The 19,176-nt window shown below is 44.6% G+C and overlaps 1 protein-coding gene across 1 annotated transcript in view; it reads right to left on the bottom strand.

The window, feature by feature from the left end:
• smo (smoothened, frizzled class receptor) overlaps positions 1 to 11,170 on the bottom strand; it is a 53,054-nt gene extending 41,884 nt beyond the window's left edge. Inside the window, exon 1 of the mRNA XM_063072995.1 lies at positions 10,316 to 11,170. Within this exon, the coding sequence (XP_062929065.1) occupies positions 10,316 to 10,565 (250 nt within the window). The 5' untranslated portion in view covers positions 10,566 to 11,170. The remainder of the gene's footprint in view (positions 1 to 10,315) is intronic.
• Between the last annotated feature and the right edge of the window lie 8,006 nt (positions 11,171 to 19,176).

The raw sequence follows: 19,176 nt of genomic DNA, 5'->3' as shown, positions 1-19,176 counted from the left end.
GCCCTTCTGAGCCACAGGGCCAGACTTAATGCCAGAAGCACAGCCCAGGTAAGTTGTTCCCCCCAAAAGTACTCCAAATGGAGTACTTTTTGTTGAGGGGATGGCCACTGGGGTGCTCTCCCTTCCCCCTCCTGACAGTCATCGATTTATCTGCCTCCTGTAGCCTTGGGCTGACTACCTCTCTCCAGCTCCTGTCTATCACTGCTTCACTCTCCTAATAAGCTGAAGGTCATCAAGCTGTAGCTCCAGTTCCCTAACCCGGTCCCTGAGGAGCTACATCTCGATGCACCTGGCACAGATGTGGCCATCGGGGAAGCGAGAAGTCTCCTGGAAATCCCACATCTGACACCCAGAACACAACACTGGCTCTGCAGACATACCCCCTATTCTCTCTAGAGTTGAATAAGAAATAAAGAATGAACTTACTTAGCCTCCACCTGTTATTGCCGAAGACTTGTTGAGCCAAAGCCTTACTACTCCTACTCAAGACTACACTGACAATGACCATTCCTGTAGGCAGAACCTCTCTTTGATAGAGTCTGGGTTTTTAAGGCTCTGCGTGGGAATGCTGCTCTTGTGTCCGCACAGTACTCCAGTCAAGGGTCCCATCGAAAAGCCTACTGCTTTTTCAAGTTCTTTGTCAGACCTGCGTGGGAACGCAACTATTGTATCTATGCAGTCCTCCAAATGTCACTCTTTCATCTCCACTAGTTGTATAAACAGATTAAAGTCTCATATGATTACCCAGTTGTAGGCATCTTTATTTTTCTAACCTACCTATGCCTTGTATCACCCCTACTGCTTTGGGTCGATGAAATATTTTCTTCCTACTTGCTCTGTCTTTTCATCCCCCGTCCCCTAGATTGATTCTACTTTAGTGCTCACCAACCTTTTTAAGCCCAAGATCGCCTACCTCGACCTTACTGAAAGGCAAGATCTACCTACTAAATCGTTTAGAGAAAAAACAACTCAGATTGTACTGCCAATTTGAGACCTTTTATTTGGGTTAATTGTATTTGAATTACACAAAATACTTTTGTCAAACTTTCAAATGCAATTTCACATAGATAAGTTGACCTGAAGTAGGCACCGACTTTTAGTGCTATAAAACCAACGCGCACACTGTTCATTGTTGGGGCCCCATCAGTAGTAATTGCCACCAGTTTATGAACGGGGATGTCATTTTCACGGACATATCTTTTAAACTCATTGCAAATATCCTCACCTCTCGTTCTCTCCCTTAATTACAAAAGAGTGAGGAAGTCCTCCTTTGTTGTAAAATCCTGGAAAGCCATTCTGACAAATACAACAAGCTGAGCTGTTTGCATTACATCCAGGGATTTGTCGAATTGTAGTGAAAAATATCCACGTCCTCTGACAGTGACTCTCCCCTCCTTGTCACTGTTGCAGGGCCAAGCGGTATATTATGTATTGCGGTTGTGATGTTGTTTTTGTTTCTAAAGTCATTAAATACAGTCTCTGCGGTAATGGCCATTGCTTCCTTGAATAAATCGCCACCTGTAAAAGGCTTCTTGTGTTTGGCCAAAAGGCAACTTACACAAAATGATGCTTCAATAGCAGCCTTATTTTGAGCAGCACGTTTTCTGAAAAACGATTGCTGGGCCTTCAACCCCAATTTCAGCTCCTCAACTTTCCTGGCACGAATTGTGCTCTTTGGGGGGTAGGTGTCTTTAAATTTCTGGTGGTTGGTGTTGTGGTGCCGCTCCAGATTCCCTCTTTTAGTCAGTGCTTGTGTTTGGTGGCACAACATGCATACACACTTGTCTTTCACCAAGGTAAATAGAAATTCCTCTTCCCATTCTGGATGGAATTTGTACGTTTTCGCCTTCTTTCGTGGAGCCTCCGCCATGCTATCAGGATATGACAAGCGAGTGCTGTATATTGATGTTTGCGACAATCTGTACTCTTTTGCCGGGACGCACACAGCACATCTTTAAGAAAAAAAGCTGAAATAAACAAGCTAATTAATTAGGTGCTGCCCGGCACATAAATGTCGGCCCAGATCAGAGGCGACGCAATCGGCAATCGAATCTGATCTGGGCTGACATTTATGTGCCAGGCGGCACCTAATTAATTAGCTTGTTTATTTCGGCTTTTTTCTTAAACATGTGCTGGGTACATTCCAACTACCCCGTACCACTGCATTCTTCGCGGCCCGGTGGTTGGGGACCACCGCATATTTAATTGGTCACTTTGATGCAGCACAAGCTACGCTGAAAACGCAGTTCATGGTGGGGGAGCTACACACATGCAAACTGGGCAGAAAGAACGGAACTAAAACCCTGCAACCTGGAAACAATCTCTCTTTACAAACAGCTTTGCAGCAAAAGTATTGCTATATTACCATTACCCTAATTAGTATTACTTATTTTTATAATGCTCACATTACAACAGTATTTGTGTATTTATTTTTGATTTTTTTCGGGATCTACTGGGAAAGTCTCAAAGATCGACCGGTCGATTGCGATCAACTGGTCGGCGACGCCTATTCTACTTGATTTTCTGAGCTACAAACCTTTCTCTCTACAGCTTTTATCCCATTCATTAATTTTAGGACTACCCCCACTCCATTTCTAAACATCCTGGAAAACCTCATTTCTAACCTTGGTTACTTGGCACCCATGGGTCTGTAACAGCTATCAGACTGCACCCATTTATGTTCATTTATGCCACTAATGCACCTACCTTGTTACAAATGCTGTTTGAATTCGAGTAAAATGTCTTTAATTTTGCCTTTGTACCGTTATCACTTCTCCATCTCTCAATGAAAATAAATTAAAGCCATGATCTCTGTTTCTCTTTCCACAGATGCTGCCTGGTCTGCTGTGTGTTTTCAGAAATTTTTATGTTTGTTTCTAACTATGTGCAATGTTCCTGATACAGTGGGTATTGTTACCCAATTTGCTACCTTATGCTTTTGCTTTAAGCTTTCCGTTTAACTTTCTAGATTTTCCCCTCTTGAACCCCTCCTCACTACTTACAGTACAGCACAGGGATACAGTACTGACTTCCATGATTAGCACAGTCTCTAGTGATTACTCCTGTAAGTGAGTGCTGCATCCTTGTAAGTAATCTCACCTGGCTGCTCGAGGTCCATGTCCCTCTATTTCCTGCCAGTTTGTGTGCCTGTCCAAATCCCCTGTAAACTTTACTATTATATCTGCTTCCACCACTTCCCAAGGCAGTGTGTTCCAAGCACATAGTACTCTCTGAAAATCACCTCATAAATCTTCTTCGAACTTCCCCCCTTCTCATCTTAAAGCTATGTGACATTTCCATCCCGGGAAAAAGACTCTGACCTCCTCTAATTTTACACACTTCTCTCAGGAAGCACCTCGTCCTTCAACACTCCAGAGAAATTAATTTTGTCCAATCTTTCCTTAGGACTAATACTCTCTGCTGCAGGTGATGCCCTAGTGAACCTCTTCTGCACCCTCCCCAAAGCCTCCGCATCATTCCATGGTGACCAGAACTCTATGCGAAGCTCCAAATGTTGCACCACGATTCCCCTTTTGTTAATTCACCATTCTGGTTGATGAAGGCAAGTTTGCCACATGCTTCCTTTCGCGTCCTATCTATTTGCGTTGTCATTTTCAGGGAAATACAGCTTTGCACCACAAGATCCCTCTTTACATCAATACTCCCAGGAGTCCTGCCATTTATTCCCGATTGCAACATCTTACGCACATCCAGCTTTAGCTCCGTCTGCCATTTCTCTGCCTATGTTTCCAACTGGTCCATATCCTACTGACCAATTTCATGTCATCTCCAAACTTCCTAATCAGTCAACCTATACTTTTGTGCTAAGCATCTATAAATCTTGCAGCATTAATCCTTCCCAATAACACTGGGCACAGATCTTCACTCAGAATAACATCCCCACCACTACCCCCTGCATTCTATGGCCAAGCCTATTTTGAATCCAATAAACAGAGTCTCCATGGATCTTAGTACCTCAATCGTCTTTTTCAGCCTACCATGAGGGACCTTGTAGAATGCTTTACTAAATTCCATATAAATTTTAAAGGATTATCTACAGCACTAATTATTCACTTCACAAGGATACTGCTCTAATCCGTCCACCTCACCTGGTTTCGCCCATCACCTGCCAGGTTTTACTTCATTCCCTCTGCCCCAACTTCGTATTCTAGTTTCTTCCCCCTTTCCTTCCAGTGTCTCATCTCCATCTTACATCTATTCTATCCCCCAAATCATGAGACTATGAGGGAAAGCGAGGAGGTGATAGACAGGAGCTACAAGGAGATAGTCACCCCAAGACTACAGGAGACAGATAAAGGGTGACTGTCAGGAGAGGGAAGAGAGAACGTCAGATAGTGGAGAGCACCCTGTGGCCATCCCCCTCAACAATATGTACTCCATTTTCAGTACTGTTCGGGGGGTGGAGGTGGCAAACTAATTGGGGGAAGTAACAGTGGTCGTGCCTCTGGCACTGAGTCTGGCCCTATGGCTCAGAAGGGCAGGGAACTGAAGAGGAAGGTAGCAGTAATAGGGGACTCTATAGTTAGGGGGACAGATAGGCGATTCTGCGAAAAAGAAATACCGATAGTGGTTTACCTCCCAGGTGCCAGGGTCTGCCATGTTTCTGAACGGGTCCACCATATGCTGAAAAGGGAGGGTGAGCAGCCAGCAGTAGTGGTACATATTGGTACTAATAACATAGGTAGAAAAAGGGAGGAGGTCCTGAAAACAGAATACAGGGACTTAGGAAAGAAGCTGAGAAACAGAACCTCAAGGGTAGTAATCTCAGCCTGTGCCACGCGACAGTGAGGACAGGAAGAGAATGAGGTGGCAGATAATTGTGTGGTTGAAGAGTTGAAACGGGGGCAGGGATTCAGGTTTCTGGGTCACCAGGACCTCTTCTAAGGCAGGTTGCACTTGAATCCAAGGGGGACCAATATTCTTGCGGGAAGATTTATTAGAGCTGTTGGGAATGGTTTAAACTAATATGGCAGGGGGATGGCACCCAGTGTGATAGAGCTGAGGATGAACAAGCAGGTTTACAAGCAGATGATGGGTGTAACATGAATGTAAGGAAGGACAAGCCAATGACTGGGTACAAATGCAGACAAAGCAAAGAGCTAAATTGTACCACAGAGGCAGAATTCAAAAGGGTGAAGGGTGCAGGACTGAAGGTGCTGTATTTAAACACATGTAGTATTCAGACTGTAGATGAATTCATGGCACAATTAGAGATTGGTTGTTATGACGCTGCGGGCATCACTGAGCTGTGGCTGAAAAAAGGTCATAGATGGGAGCTTAACATCAAAGGGTACAACGTCGAAAGGACAGGCAGGAAGGCATAGGCAGTGGTGTGGCTCTTGGCAAGAGATGGAATTCCATCTTTAGAAAGAGGTGACGTAGGATCAGAGAATATCAAATCTTTGTGGGTGGAGTAAAGGTAAAAAAAAACTGCAAGGGTAAAAAAAACTATTATGGGGATCATATATAGGCCTCCAACTAGAAGCCAAGATGTGGGGTTGAGATTGGAAAGACCGTAAGAGCATAAGACAAGGAACAGAATTAGGTCATTTGGTCCAGAGTCTACTCCACCATTCAATTATGGCCGATCCCTTTCTCCCCTCCCCAGCCTTCTCCCCATAACCTTTGATGCCATGTCCAATCAAAAACCTATCAAGCTCTGCCCTAAACACACCCCACAACCTTGCCTCCACAGCTGCCTGTGTTAATAAATTCCACAAATCTATCACCCTTTGGCTAAAGAAATTTCTCCGCATCCCTGTTTTAAATGGGCGCCTCTCTATCCTGAGGCTGTGCCGTCTTGTCCTAAGTGTGTAATGTAATAAGGATGCATGTAAAAGGGGTAATGTTATAATTACCCTTTGAAACAGGGGACTTCAATATGCAAGGGGATTGGAAAAATCAGATTGGTGTCAGATCGCAAGAGAGGGAATTTGTTGAATGCCTACGAGATGGTTTTTTAGAGAAGCTTGTGCTTGACCCTACTCAGGGAAAGATCATCTTCAAATGGGTGTTGTGTAATAATCCAGATTTTATTAGGGAGCTTAAGATAAAGTTCTATTCAAAAAGTTCAAAAGAACATCTAAACAAGTCTGATGCATTTTGGAAACAAGTCCTGCGGACTGATGAAGTTAAAATAGAACTTTCTGGCCGCAAGGAGCAAAGGTATGTTTGGAGAAAAAAGGGTGCAGAATTTCATGAAGAGAATCCATCTCCAACTGTTAAGCACAGGGATGGATCGATCATGCTTTGGACTTGTGTTGCAGCCAGTGGCACGGGGAACATTTACTGGTAGAGGGAAGAATGAATTCAATTAAATACCAGCAAATTCTGGAAGCTAACATCACACCGTCTGTAAAAAAGCCGAAGATGAAAAGAGGATGGCTTCTACAACAGGATAATGATCCTAAACACACCTCAAGATCCACAATGGACTACCTCAGAAGGTGCAAGCTGAAGGTTTTGCCATGGCCCTCACAGTCCCCCGACCTAAACATCATCGAGAATCTGTGGATAGACCTCAAAAGAGCAGTGCATGCAAGACGACCCAAGGATCTCACAGAACTAGAAGCCTTTTGCAAGGAAGAATGGGTGAAAATCCCCCAAACAAGAATTGAAAGACTCTTAGCTGGCTACAAAAAGCGTTTACAAGCTGCGATACTTGCCAAAGGGGGTGTTACTAAGTACTGCCATGCAGGGTGCCCAAACTTTTGCTTCGGGCCCTTTTCCTTTTTTGTTATTTTGAAACTGTAAAAGATGGAAATAAAAAAGTTTTCTTGCTTAAAATATTAAAGAAATGTGTCATCTTTAACTTTATGCCTTTTGGAAATCAGTTCATCTTTTACTGGCTTAGCTATTCACAGTAACAGAAATTTTGACCAGGGGTGCCCGAACTTTTGCATACCACTGTAGTTGCTCAAGGCCTTCTAATCTTCCAAGGGACCTACGTTCATTTTAGTCACCCTGTTCCACTTTATATAAAAAGTTCCACTGTCTGTTTTTATATTTTGTGCCAGTTTACTTTCATAAACAATCTTTGTTTCCTGGTTAGACCATTGGTTTCTACATAACACAAACTTGAGAAGGTCCCATTTACTCTGGTGTCAGATGGTAACCACACCCTTTACAGCCTTACTTTCAAGGACATAGTGGATGAGTATGAGCTGAGAAAGGACTGCAATTGTACATCATGGTCTAGGTATGCTGATCATTATGTTGATGATCTTTTCAAAGACTGTAGCAAGATTAGTCAGGCTGAACCTCTGTGCCTGACTAGTCATCAGATGTGCGATGATTAGCAGATTTTCTCTCAGATGAGATATAAAACCAAGTCTTGTCCTCCCTTTTTACCTAAAAAAGATTCAAGTAAATCAAGAATCTTCTCCCGATTTCTTCACAATATTTATCCTTCAATAAATAACACCAACAGCTTTTCTTAAGTTATTGATATTAATGGGAATTGGCTGTGTATAAAATGACTGTTCTGCTTCATGTATTCCAACAATGAAGTAAAACAGCTTGAGATGTTTTGATGTTGTATAATACTTTTTAAATGTGCAAAAATTCTTTCTATCTCTATCTTCCTCCTCTTGCATATTTACATGTTTCCCCTCTCCAAAATCATCAGAAATATAAGGCCATAAGTTATAGGAGCAGAATGAGGCCATTTGGCCCATCGAGTATGCTCTGCCATTTCATTACACCTGCCCCTCCATCTATCTTCATATCATCTGCAAACTTTGCAACAATGCCATAAATTCCATCATCCAAATCATTGACATAAAAAGAATTGGTCCCAACACAGACCCGTGTGGAACATCACTAGTCACTGGCAGCCAGCCAGAAGAGGCTCCCTTTATTCCCACTCTTTGCCTCCTGCCAATCAGCCACTACTTTATCCATGCTAGAATCTTTCCTGTAATACGGTGAGCTTGTAACTGGTTAAGCAGCCTCATGTGCGGCATCTTGTCAAACAGCTTCTGGATATGCTATGATAATCCACACGTACACTGAGAAGACCTCACACTACCTCAATAAAGTCTTTCACCATCCATTTATCCTGTGGTATGAAGACATTACTCATTCTGGATATACTGACATTTTCTACAGAGACCCCAACAGTTGGGCTTCTGTCACAATCTTTATACTCTTGTCAGCACTTTCTTGATTCTTGCTATTATCTCAAGTTAACACAGTTAGCAGTCTAATGGAACTTTATGCTGTGTTTTCAGCATCATCATATTATTCCCATCATCGAGATCAACAACTTTCATTTCAGTAACATCAACAGTGCCCAGGCAATCTATTCTTCTGTTGTCACTGGGGTTCTGTATTCCAGTGTTCAACTGGCTGTTTCCTACCTTCTACCCTTCATGAACATGCTCATCTAAAACTCCAATGGCTACACCTTAAGTCACACCAGATCTATAAGACTATAAAGCTATTCTACTCCTATGTCTTATAGTCGAGGAATAATATATCAGCCACGATGGAATGGTGGAGCAGACTTGATAGGCGTAATGGCCTACTTCTGCTCCTGTGTCTTATGGTCTTAAATCCATTCATCAATCAGCCCACGTCAAATCCCACTTCCCTTACCTCACTATTTCTACATAACCTTCTTCATTTTCAGATCCCTTGTTTCCCATTATCTTTGCATCATCCTGCAGCATACTTCTGAAGTGCTGTGACTTTTAGGGCCTTGTATGCCTTCCCCATTACTTTGCCCACCACTGGAGAACTTTGACCTCTGTCATTTCTTTTTTTAACCTCTTCATCTTGCTTTAAGAGACCGTCAATACTATCCAAAATTTTAATCCAAACTTGACTTCTCCGTCTCACTTCAGTTTTTTTTTGTCTGCTTACACTCTCACAAAGCATCTTAACATGAGTTATTGAAGACAAGACATTCAAATGAATTTTCACTTTCCCTACCTGGAATGTCTGAACTCTACCCTCCACCCATTCTGCAGATGACAATATCCTTCCACGTGTAGAATCTGAGGGTCACTGACAATGTCAGCTGCCCTTCAGGAGATGACGATGAGTCAACACCTTGAACAACCGCAATTCAGAGACAGCACAGAATTAAAGAGCAACACAAAATGCTGGAGGAACTCAGTCGGTCAGACAGGTTCTTTGAAAAGGAATGAAGCATCAACATTTCAGGTTGAGACCCTTCGTCGGGACTGGAAAGGAAGGAGGAAGAAGCCAGAATAAGAAGTGAGGGGAGAGGAAGGAGTACAAGGTAGAAGGTGATAGGTAAAGCCAAGTACGTGGAAAGGTACAAGCACAAGTACAAGCTAGAAGATAATAGGTAAAGCCAAGTAATAGATGGGAGGGTGGTGGGGGAATGGTGAGAAATTGGGAGGTGATGGAAAAGGTAACGGACGGATGGAGTCTGATAGGAGAGGAGAGTGAACTATGGGAGAAAGGGAAGGAGGAGGGGCATGAGGGGTGGAAAGCAGGTGAGAGAAGGGTCAGGGTGGGAAATGGAAGAAAAGAGAAGAGGGAGAGGGAAACATTACTGGAAGTTGGAGAAATCCATGTTCATGCCATCAGACAGAATATGAAGTGTTGCTCCTCCAACCTGAGACTGGAAACCTTATTCCTTTCTATAGATGCTGGCAGACATGTTGAGTCCCTCCAGCATTTTGTGTGCGTTACCCTGGATTTCCAGTGTCTGCCGAACTTACAGAATTAAAGAGTTTTGATGCATCTGAATGACTACCCAGCTATTTCAGGGCGGATTTCCAATTCAACCACTCTGCACTGTTCTGGCATTAAGTTTAAGCCAGATCGGGTAAGCATGGCAAAATTCTTCCCCAAACAGAGCAACGGTTTTGTTTACAACAATCTGGAAGTTTCACTAACTGTTGCTTCCTATTCCAGATTTCTTACAATATCCGAACTTGAAATGAGCGTCCACGGCCCTCTGGTGTGAGGGACTCCACAGATTCACAACTCTGAGTGAAGGAATTTGTCGTCTGAATCCTGTACTGCAGATCCCTTAACTGGTACTAGAGGAGCCGTTTTCCAGTTATGACACAACCACTTTAATATTGACTTTTTCACAAAGTGAAGTCCTGTATAACTAAAAACCTCCCCCCCCCCCCCGGAGGCCATTTTCAGGCTGTGAGGGCAAACAATCGCTGTTTACTCCCCAACAGCATCCTAAAGTTAAAATATTGCAAAACACGGGAGGGGTGCACTGGAACTTTAAACATTTTCTCTGGTTATTTATAAAGAGAAAACGGCTCGTTTTTGATCCGAACGAAGGGTCTGCATGCAGTACCTGACCACAGGACCAGCTTGTCGTGCGCCTCCTCCTGAGTTACCGAGTCCTCAGCCAGGGCGAGCGAGGTGTGCGTGTAAGGCAATGTGGAGCCCAGGCATGTGTTGTACCTCAAGGGCTCGCAGTCCGAAACCCTCTTACAGCGGTCGTGCGGAGACGTGTGGTTGGTGCCACTCAGCTCCGCCGAGATCCAGAGGAGAAGCGAGCAGGCTGCAGCCGCCTTCACAAAAGACTCCCACCCGGTAGACATCTTGGACCCGCAGTTACAAAGTTGAGAGAAATCCTTTCTTCCCACTCTCTGCGCGGGCCCCTTTGCACAATAAATCTCGTCTCTCCCCACTGAAAACAAACTTGGTGACGCTCCGTCCGACTGCCTGCCGGCTGCTTCGCCCGCGTCCGCTCGCTCCAGATGTGCCCGCTTCGCAACTTGCAGCGAATGTCATCGCGTCAATTTCCATTCCTCGCCGCCTGCGATCTGATCATTCCACAACCCCCACCCCTCCTCCCTCCCGAACCAATCTTTTCCTTAAGTGCCGTCACATTCAACAAAAAAACACAAAGACCGGGGGGGGGGGGGGCGCGGAATGCGAACGAGTTGATCTGTAGTGATAAAGGACGCGATCTCGACTCCCACTTTAACGAGTGAGCGAGGTAGAGAAAAAAAGATTGTAATTTGATAGTCGGCCGAAATTTTTCTTCTCCACTTCCTTCCTTGTAACTTCTCCCAGTGATCTTTCAAGTTGCGGGTCTTCAGTTTATACTAAGGAGGACTTACACACGTCCATTAAAATAAAACTTTTTTTTTGCGCTCCAGCTCTTCACTGTATGTCTGTATTCGTGGTGGGGAGCGGGACTCGGAGGAGGCACATGGCGAAAGTAAGCCACCCCCCCCCCGCCCCCACCACCATCCGCAACCAACTCGCACTCACAGGCAGAAGCTATAGAGCCAAGAGAGCTCCCTTCGCAGGCCTCCGTCAACCTTCCCAGGCAGTTCAGCGAAGAACATCCCCCGCTAAATACAAACAAAAAGCCCTTGTGGATAGTAAGTTCACACACGACGTCAGCCAACTCCAGCACAGGAAAGCTTAAGACAGACCCTTCAGTTTCTGAACATCCAGCCATGCTGAATTCTATCCCTCAAACTGCTCAATCAGTTGATGGCGGGGCCACGGGCTGGGGTCGTACACTCAATGCCGCCGGCTCACTTAAACCTCTCCCTGCTTCCCTCAGTGTCTAAACGCAAATAAAATACAAGGTTTCTCCACCACCACCCCCCACCCCTCTCCATATTCTTCCAAAGAATTTATTAGGCAGAGCTTTAGCCCCTTCTGGCTGGAGTTGGCTGATCTACAGAACATATGGGTAACTTCAACCTATACCGCTTCCACTCCAGATCCAAAGGCACTCCAGCTTCTTTGTCAAACTGCAGTGGGCAGGCAACACTCACCCAGCTCCATGCCATTCAATGAAGCTTACAAGAGAATCCTCTTATATTTAGCAGTGGGAAAAAATAAAGTTCCTGTAATCACCTGCCCCAACTCTACAACACCACCCCAATAATAACAAGACATTGGAAAAGACAGAGATCCTGATCAGTTAGAGAAATGGGCCAAGGAGTGGCAAATGGACAAGTGTGAGGTGATGAATTCTTGGAAAGTCAAATCAGTGTAGGACTTATACCATTACACTCACAAGGGCACTAGAGGGACTTAAGTGTATTGTTTGTTGAAAGTAGTGACACAGGTAGACAAGGTGGTGTAAAAGGCACCTTGGTTTTATCAGTCAGAACACTGAGTACAGGAGTTGGGATGTTATGTTGTAGTTGTATTAGTGATTGGTGAGGCCACACTTGGAATACCGTGTACAGTTTAGTTATAGGAAAGATATGGCTAAACTGGAAAGAGTGCAGGGGGGTTGGCCTGGCTAGATCTTTGTTCCTTGGAGTGTAGGAAAATGAGGGGAGGCCTTACGGAAATATTTAAAAACATGAGAAACACAGATAAGGTGTATGGGAACAGTTTTCCCCAGGGTAGGTAGTTCAAAACTAAGGGGCACAGATTTAGGATGAGAGGATTTATAAGGGAAGTGAGGAAAACTTTTTCATAGAGCGGGTAGTGAGTACTGTACATAGAGTGAGCTGCCAGAGGAAGTGGTCGAGGCAGGATAGGCACATGGAGGGATGGAGCTCAGGCGGGTACGGGCTGAACATGAGAAATGAGTGAGCACCGTGGTCATCATGGACATGTGGCCCAAAGGCCATGTGTCCGTGATGTATTGCTCTATGAAGAGCTGAAAAAGTTACTGCTGACTCCACCCACCCTAACAGTCATCTAGTCACCAAATTGCCATCAGGGAGATGCCACAAGTCCATCACCACCAGCACCGCACATCAGCTCCAAAGCTTCTTTCCTGTAGCTACACACATCAAAGTTGCTGGTGAACGCAACAGACGAGGCAGTATCTCTAGGAAGAGGTACAGTCGACGTTTCGGGCCGAGACCCTTCGTCAGGACTAACTGAAGGAAGAGCTGGTAAGAGATTTGAAGGGGGAGGGGGAGATCCAAAATGATAGGAGAAGACAGGAGGGGGAGGGATGGAGCCAAGAGCTGGACAGGTGATTGACAAAAGGGATATGAGAGGATCATGGGACAGGAGGCCTAGGGAGAAAGAAAAGGGGGAGGGGGGAACCAGAGGATAGGCAAGGGGTATAGTCAGAGGGACAGGGGGAGAAAAAGGAGAGAGAGAGAAAGAATGTGTGGATATAAATAAATAACAGATGGGGTACGAGGGGAAGGTGGGGCATTAGCAGAAGTTAGAGAAGTCAATGTTCCTGCCATCAGGTTGGAGGCTACCCAGACGGAATATAAGGTATTCCTGTAGCTATCCAGTTTCTTAACAAAACTTCATACTATGTAATACCCTGACTGTCCCTGTACAACATCCATTAAAAAGTCTTTCCTGCTGTCTTTGTTCTGTTGATAAATATTTAGTCTGTTCCTATGATCACATTTATTTAAATTTGATTATTGATATTTATACTCATGGTTGATTGCTCGTGACTGTTTTTTCTGTTGTCTTGTAAATAATGGTTGTTATTGTGTTGTCTGTTATGATATTGTCCTATGTTTTACACTTGGCACTGAACCACAATCAATTCTGGTATGTTTCACATACTGGCAATAAAGTCACTCTGATTCTTCTATTAGGAGTCATCTCTCATTGAAGGCAAACGTTGCTGATGAAATTCACCAATCTGTTTCCTGTTTGAGGAAAGGTGTTTTAAGATCCAGACCTTGAAAATGATACTTAATCATACACAGGGCAGTGTAATTCCCACAATCCCATACACTTCTTACCCACGGATTCCTTAGAACTCTCCAGGCAATTCCACCAATGCCACCTCAGTAAGTTCCTCTGAAGCTAATAAGGACATAAGTGAACTAACATTGGTTTCCTCCCTTGGGCTAATGCTCCAGCACTGCAGCTCCAATTACACTCATTTATAGGAAAAATATGACATGGGAGCAGAATTAGACCATTTGGCCCATCGATTCTTCTCCATCATTCCATCATGGCTGATTTATTATCCCTCTAAACCCCATTCTCCTGCCTTCTCCCTGTAATTTTTGATGCCCTGACTAATCAAGAACCTATCAACTTGGGCTCCACAGCCATCTGTAGCAATGAAGCAATGAATTTCTCAAGTTCACTCCCCTCTGGCTAAAGGAACTGTCTAAAGAAGTGTTCTTTACCCTTTCTCACAATTTAAATTCTTCTGCAGACTTGCTGCTTCCTCAATACTGCCTACCTCTCCACCTATTGTGATATCATTTGCAAACGCGGCCACAAAGTCATCAATTCCATCATCCAAATCATTGGCACATAACATGAAGAGACAATTCCAACACCGATCCTTGTAGAACACTGCTAGTTACTGATCCTCTTTGCCTCCTGCCAGTCGTCAATCTTCTGTCCAATCTTTCTTGTTGTACCATGGGCTCTTATTAAGTAGCCTAATATATGTCACCTTGTCAAGGCCTTCTGAAAATCCAAGGAAACAACATCCACTGACTCTCCTTCATCTATCCTGTCTGTTATTTCTTCAAAGAAATCCAACAGATTTGACAGGTAAGATGTTCCCTCAAGGAAACCATGCTGAATTTGGCCCATTCTGTCACAAGCCCCCAAACACGCCGGAACCCCAACCTTACTGATGGACTCTCAATATCTTCCCAGCCACTCGCGCTAACTGCGTATTATTTCCTTTCTTCCGCCTCCCTCCCTTCTTAAAGAGGAGAATGGCATTTGCAATTCCCTTGTCTTCCAGAACCTTTCCAGAATCTAGTGATTCTTGAAAGATAATTACTAATGTCTCCACGATCTCTTCAGCCACCTCTTTCAGAACTCTGAGCTGTACACTATCTGGTCCAGGTGACTTACCTACCTCCAGATCTTTCAGCTTTCCAAGCATCTTCTCCTTAATAATAGCACTACACTCACTTCTGCCCTGACACTCCTTGTCAACTTTTTCGGTTCCTTTCTGTCGGTTTTTTAAAGCTTCCCAATCCTCTACCTTCCCACTATTTTTTGCTATATTATATGTCGTCTCATTTGATTTAATGCTGTCTTTGACTTCCCTTATCAGCCATGGTCCCTTTAAAATACTTCTTCATCTTTGGGATGTATCTTTCCTGCGCCTATTGCTCCCAAAAACTCCAGTCATGATGTTTTGCCATCATCCCTGTTGGTGTCCCTTCTAGTTGACATTGGCTGGCTCCTCTGTCATTCCCGTTACTTTACTCTAATACCGACACATTTGACAGGTGCTTACTTTCTTTGATTCTGTTTGGGTTATTGCATTCACTGGGTTGAGGTTGAAGGCCTCCACTGGTCAAAGTTAACCATGGATTTTGCTTCCTAGCTGTCTAGATACAGAAGCCTGGGCAGTACGATGTGGAGAGCAAGCTGTTGCCCATGTAGTAAGCTCCCTCTCCACACATATCTGATGAACCCAAAGGAACAGTAGAGACCAATATAGTTTGGTCCAGCAGTATCGCAGGAGTTAACAGTCTGTATTGAACTCAACGTAGGACTGCCTTAGGGAATCCAGCTCCGGATTTTTCCCTCAGGGCTTATTCCCAAAGCCTTCCCCATGAGTGGGTGTAGCCGCAAGGCAGTGGAGGTTTGAAATCAGAGTTTTTCCTTCTCCTAGATGAGCTGCCAACCGTGGCTGACGAGCACCATCTGCCTGAGGCGACTGGTTTTAAGGCACCAGTAACCCGCCTTTTCCCCTTCTCCTGTGAGTAGAAAGGGTTCTGCCGGGCTTAGTAGCTAAGCCACACATGGCGGCCAGGAGCTGGACTTGGTTGTCAGAGGCTATTTGAGGCACACACCATGGGGAGCATTTAATAGGTGGTGGGAGCTTGTTCCCATTACCACACCCGGCTAAACAACCTTAATGAACCCTTACTGAGTATTCTCGCAACAAAATGAATCCCAGAATTGTATATAGTGACATATGTGCATTTCGATAATAAATTTACTTTGAACTTCTCTATCTTCTGCAATAATTTGTAGCCCACATCTTGGCTATTGTTCAAAGGCCTGCATATAACTCCCATCATGGTCTATTTACCCTTGCAGTTTCTTAACTCTACCCACAAGGATTCTACATCTTCCAATCCTATGACACCTTTTTCTGAGGACTTGATCCAATAATTTTTTTACCAGCAGAGCTACCCCACCCTTTCTGCCTACCTGCCAGTCCTTTTGATACAACATGTATCCTTGGAAGTTGAGCTCCCAACTATTATCTTCTTTCAGCCATGACTCAGAGATGCCCACAATCTCATTCCTGTCAATCTCAAGAACATGAAATGAAGAGCCCCTTCAAAGTGAGCCCATTGGTTGTGGGAACATTTCAATGATGGGGCAAGTGAAATTGAGTGAAGTTTTCCCCTCTGGTTCAAGAGCCAGATTGTGAGGGGTAATAACTGCTCCCGAACCTGGTGTTGTTGGCCCTGAGGTTCTTGTACCTTCTACCTGATGGTAGCAGCGAGAAGAGAGCCTGGTCTAGGTGGTGTGGGTCCTTGATGATGGATTCCCTGTTTCACTGCAACAGTGCTCCATGAAGATGTGCTCAGAGGTGGGAAGGGCTTTACCCACAACAGACTGGGCTGTATCCTCTATTTTTGAAAGATTTTTCACTCAAGGGCATTGGTATTTCCATACTGGGCTGTGATGTAACTAGTCAATATACTCTTCACCACATATCAATAGAAGTTTGTCGAAGTTATAGATGTCGTACCAAATTTTCGCAAACTCCTAAGGAATTAGAGGTGTTACTGTGCTTTCATTGTAATGGCACTTACGTGCAGGGCCTCTGAAATTATAACACCAAGGAGTTTAAACTTGCTGATCCTCTCCACCTCTGATCCCCTGATACGGACTGGTTCATGGACCTCTGGTTTTCTCCTCTTGAAGTCTATAATCAGCTCCTTGGTTTTGTTGACATTGACGGTGAGAGGTTGTTGTGGCACCACTCAGCCAGATTTTCAATCTAACTTCTTTATGCTAATTCGTCACCACACTTTATTTGGCCAATGACAGTGATGTCATCGCCAAATTTAAATATGGCACTGGAGCTTATCCTCACAGTCATAACTAAAAAGTGAGTAGAGTCAGGGGCAAATCACACAGCCTTGTGGAGCATCTGTGCTGACAGAGATCGTGGAGGTGATGTTTTTGCCAATCTTCGCTGATGGGGTCTGCAAGTGATGAAATCAAGGATCCAATTGGACAAGGAACAATGGAGGCCCGGGTCTTGGAGTTTACCGATTAGTTTTGAGGGGATGATATTATTGAATACTGAGCTGTAGTCAATAAAGAGCATGGATTGCACCTTTGCTGTCCAGGTCCAGGCCTTTAGCGAAGAGCTGATGAAATGGCATCTGCTGCGGACCTATTGTGATGGTAGACAAATTGAGTGGATCCAAGTTGCTTCACAGGCCGGAGTTGTATGTTTCATCACCAATCTCTCAAAGCACTTCATCACAGTGGATGCAAGTGCCTCTTTCATATCCACAGAATCTCCTCTAACTATGGAATCCCCTTTCACTACTGTTCTCCCTATCTTCCCTCTTCCCTTCCGAGCCACAGGGCCAGACACCCAGTCATTGTGGCCAACCCCTGACAGATTTCCCACCCCTGCCCCAACAGTATCCAAAGCAGTATACTTATTGAGTGGAATAGCCACAGAAGTACTCTGCACTGACTGTCTCCCAGAGAGGCCTTGAGGAAAGAGAAGCAGAATAAACGGTATAAAGACAGTAAGGTAGAAGGGCTAAAATGTGTGTACCTCAATGCAAGAAGCATCAGGAACAAAGGTAATGAACTGAGATCTTGGATACATACATGGAATTATGATGTAGTGGCCATTACAGAGACTTGGCTGGCACCAGGGCAGGAATGGATTCTCAATATTCCTGGATTTCAGTGCTTTAAAAGGGATAGAGAGGGCGGAAAGGGGGGAGGAGGGGTGGCATTACTGGCCAGGGATACTATTACAGCTACAGAAAGGGTGGGTAATGTAGCAGGATCCTCTTTTGAGTCAGTACGGATGGAAGTCAGGAACAGGAAGGGAGCAGTTACTCTATTGGGGGTATTCTATAGGCCCCCTGGTAGCAGCAGAGATACAGAGGAGCAGATTGGGAGGCAGATTTTGGAAAGGTGCAAAAATAGTAGGGTTGATATCATGGGTGACTTTAACTTCCCTAATATTGATTGGCACCTGATTAGTTCCAAGGGTTTAGATGGGGCAGAATTTGTTAAGTGTGTCCAGGATGGATTCCTGTCACAGTATGTGGACAGTCCGACCAGGGGAAATGCCATACTAGATCTAGTACTAGGTAATGAACCGGGTCAGGTCACAGATCTCTCAGTGGGTGAGTATCTGGGGGACAGTGACCACCGCTCCCTGGCCTTTAGCATTATCATGGAAAAGGATAGAATCAGAGAGGACAGGAAAATTTTTAATTGGGGAAAGGCAAATTATGAGGCTATAAGGCTAGAACTTACGGATGTGAATTGGGATGATGTTTTTGGGAAATGTACCATGGACATGTGATCGATGTTTAGAGATCTCTTGCGGGATGTTAGGGATAAATTTGTCCCAGTGAGGACAATAAAGAATGGTAGGGTGAAGGAACCATGGGTGACAAGTGAGGTGGAAAATCTAGTCAGCTGGAAGACGGCAGCATACATGAGGTTTAGGAAGCAAGGATCAGATGGGTCTATTGAGGAATATAGGGAAGCAAGAAAGGAGCTTAAGAAGGGGCTGAGAAGAGCAAGAAGGGGGCATGAGAAGGCCTTGGCAAGTAGGGTAAAGGAAAACCCCAAGGCATTCTTCAATTATGTGAAGAAAAAAAGGATGACAGGAGTGAAGGTAGGACCGATTAGAGATAAAGGTGGGAAGATGTGCCTGGAGGCTGTGGAAGTGAGCGAGGTCCTCAATGAATACTTCTCTTCGGTATTCACGAATGAGAGGGAACTTGATGACGGTGAGGACAATATGAGCGAGGTTGATGTTTTGGAGCATGCTGATATTAAGGGAGAGGAGGTGTTGGAGTTGTTAAAATACATTAGGACAGATAAGTCCCCAGGGCCTGACGGAATATTCCCCAGGCTGCTCCACGAGGCGAGAGAAGAGATTGCTGAGCCTCTGGCTAGGATCTTTATGTCCTCGTTGTCCACGGGAATGGTACCGGATGATTGGAGGGAGGCGAATGTTGTCCCCTTGTTCAAAAAAGGTAGTAGGGATAGTCCGGGTAATTATAGACTAGTGAGCCTTACGTCTGTGGTGGG

This window comes from Mobula hypostoma, chromosome 20, assembly GCF_963921235.1.
Source record: "Mobula hypostoma chromosome 20, sMobHyp1.1, whole genome shotgun sequence".
In the NCBI taxonomy this organism is placed as follows: domain Eukaryota; kingdom Metazoa; phylum Chordata; class Chondrichthyes; order Myliobatiformes; family Myliobatidae; genus Mobula; species Mobula hypostoma.
This window is presented reverse-complemented; position numbering and strand designations above follow the sequence as displayed.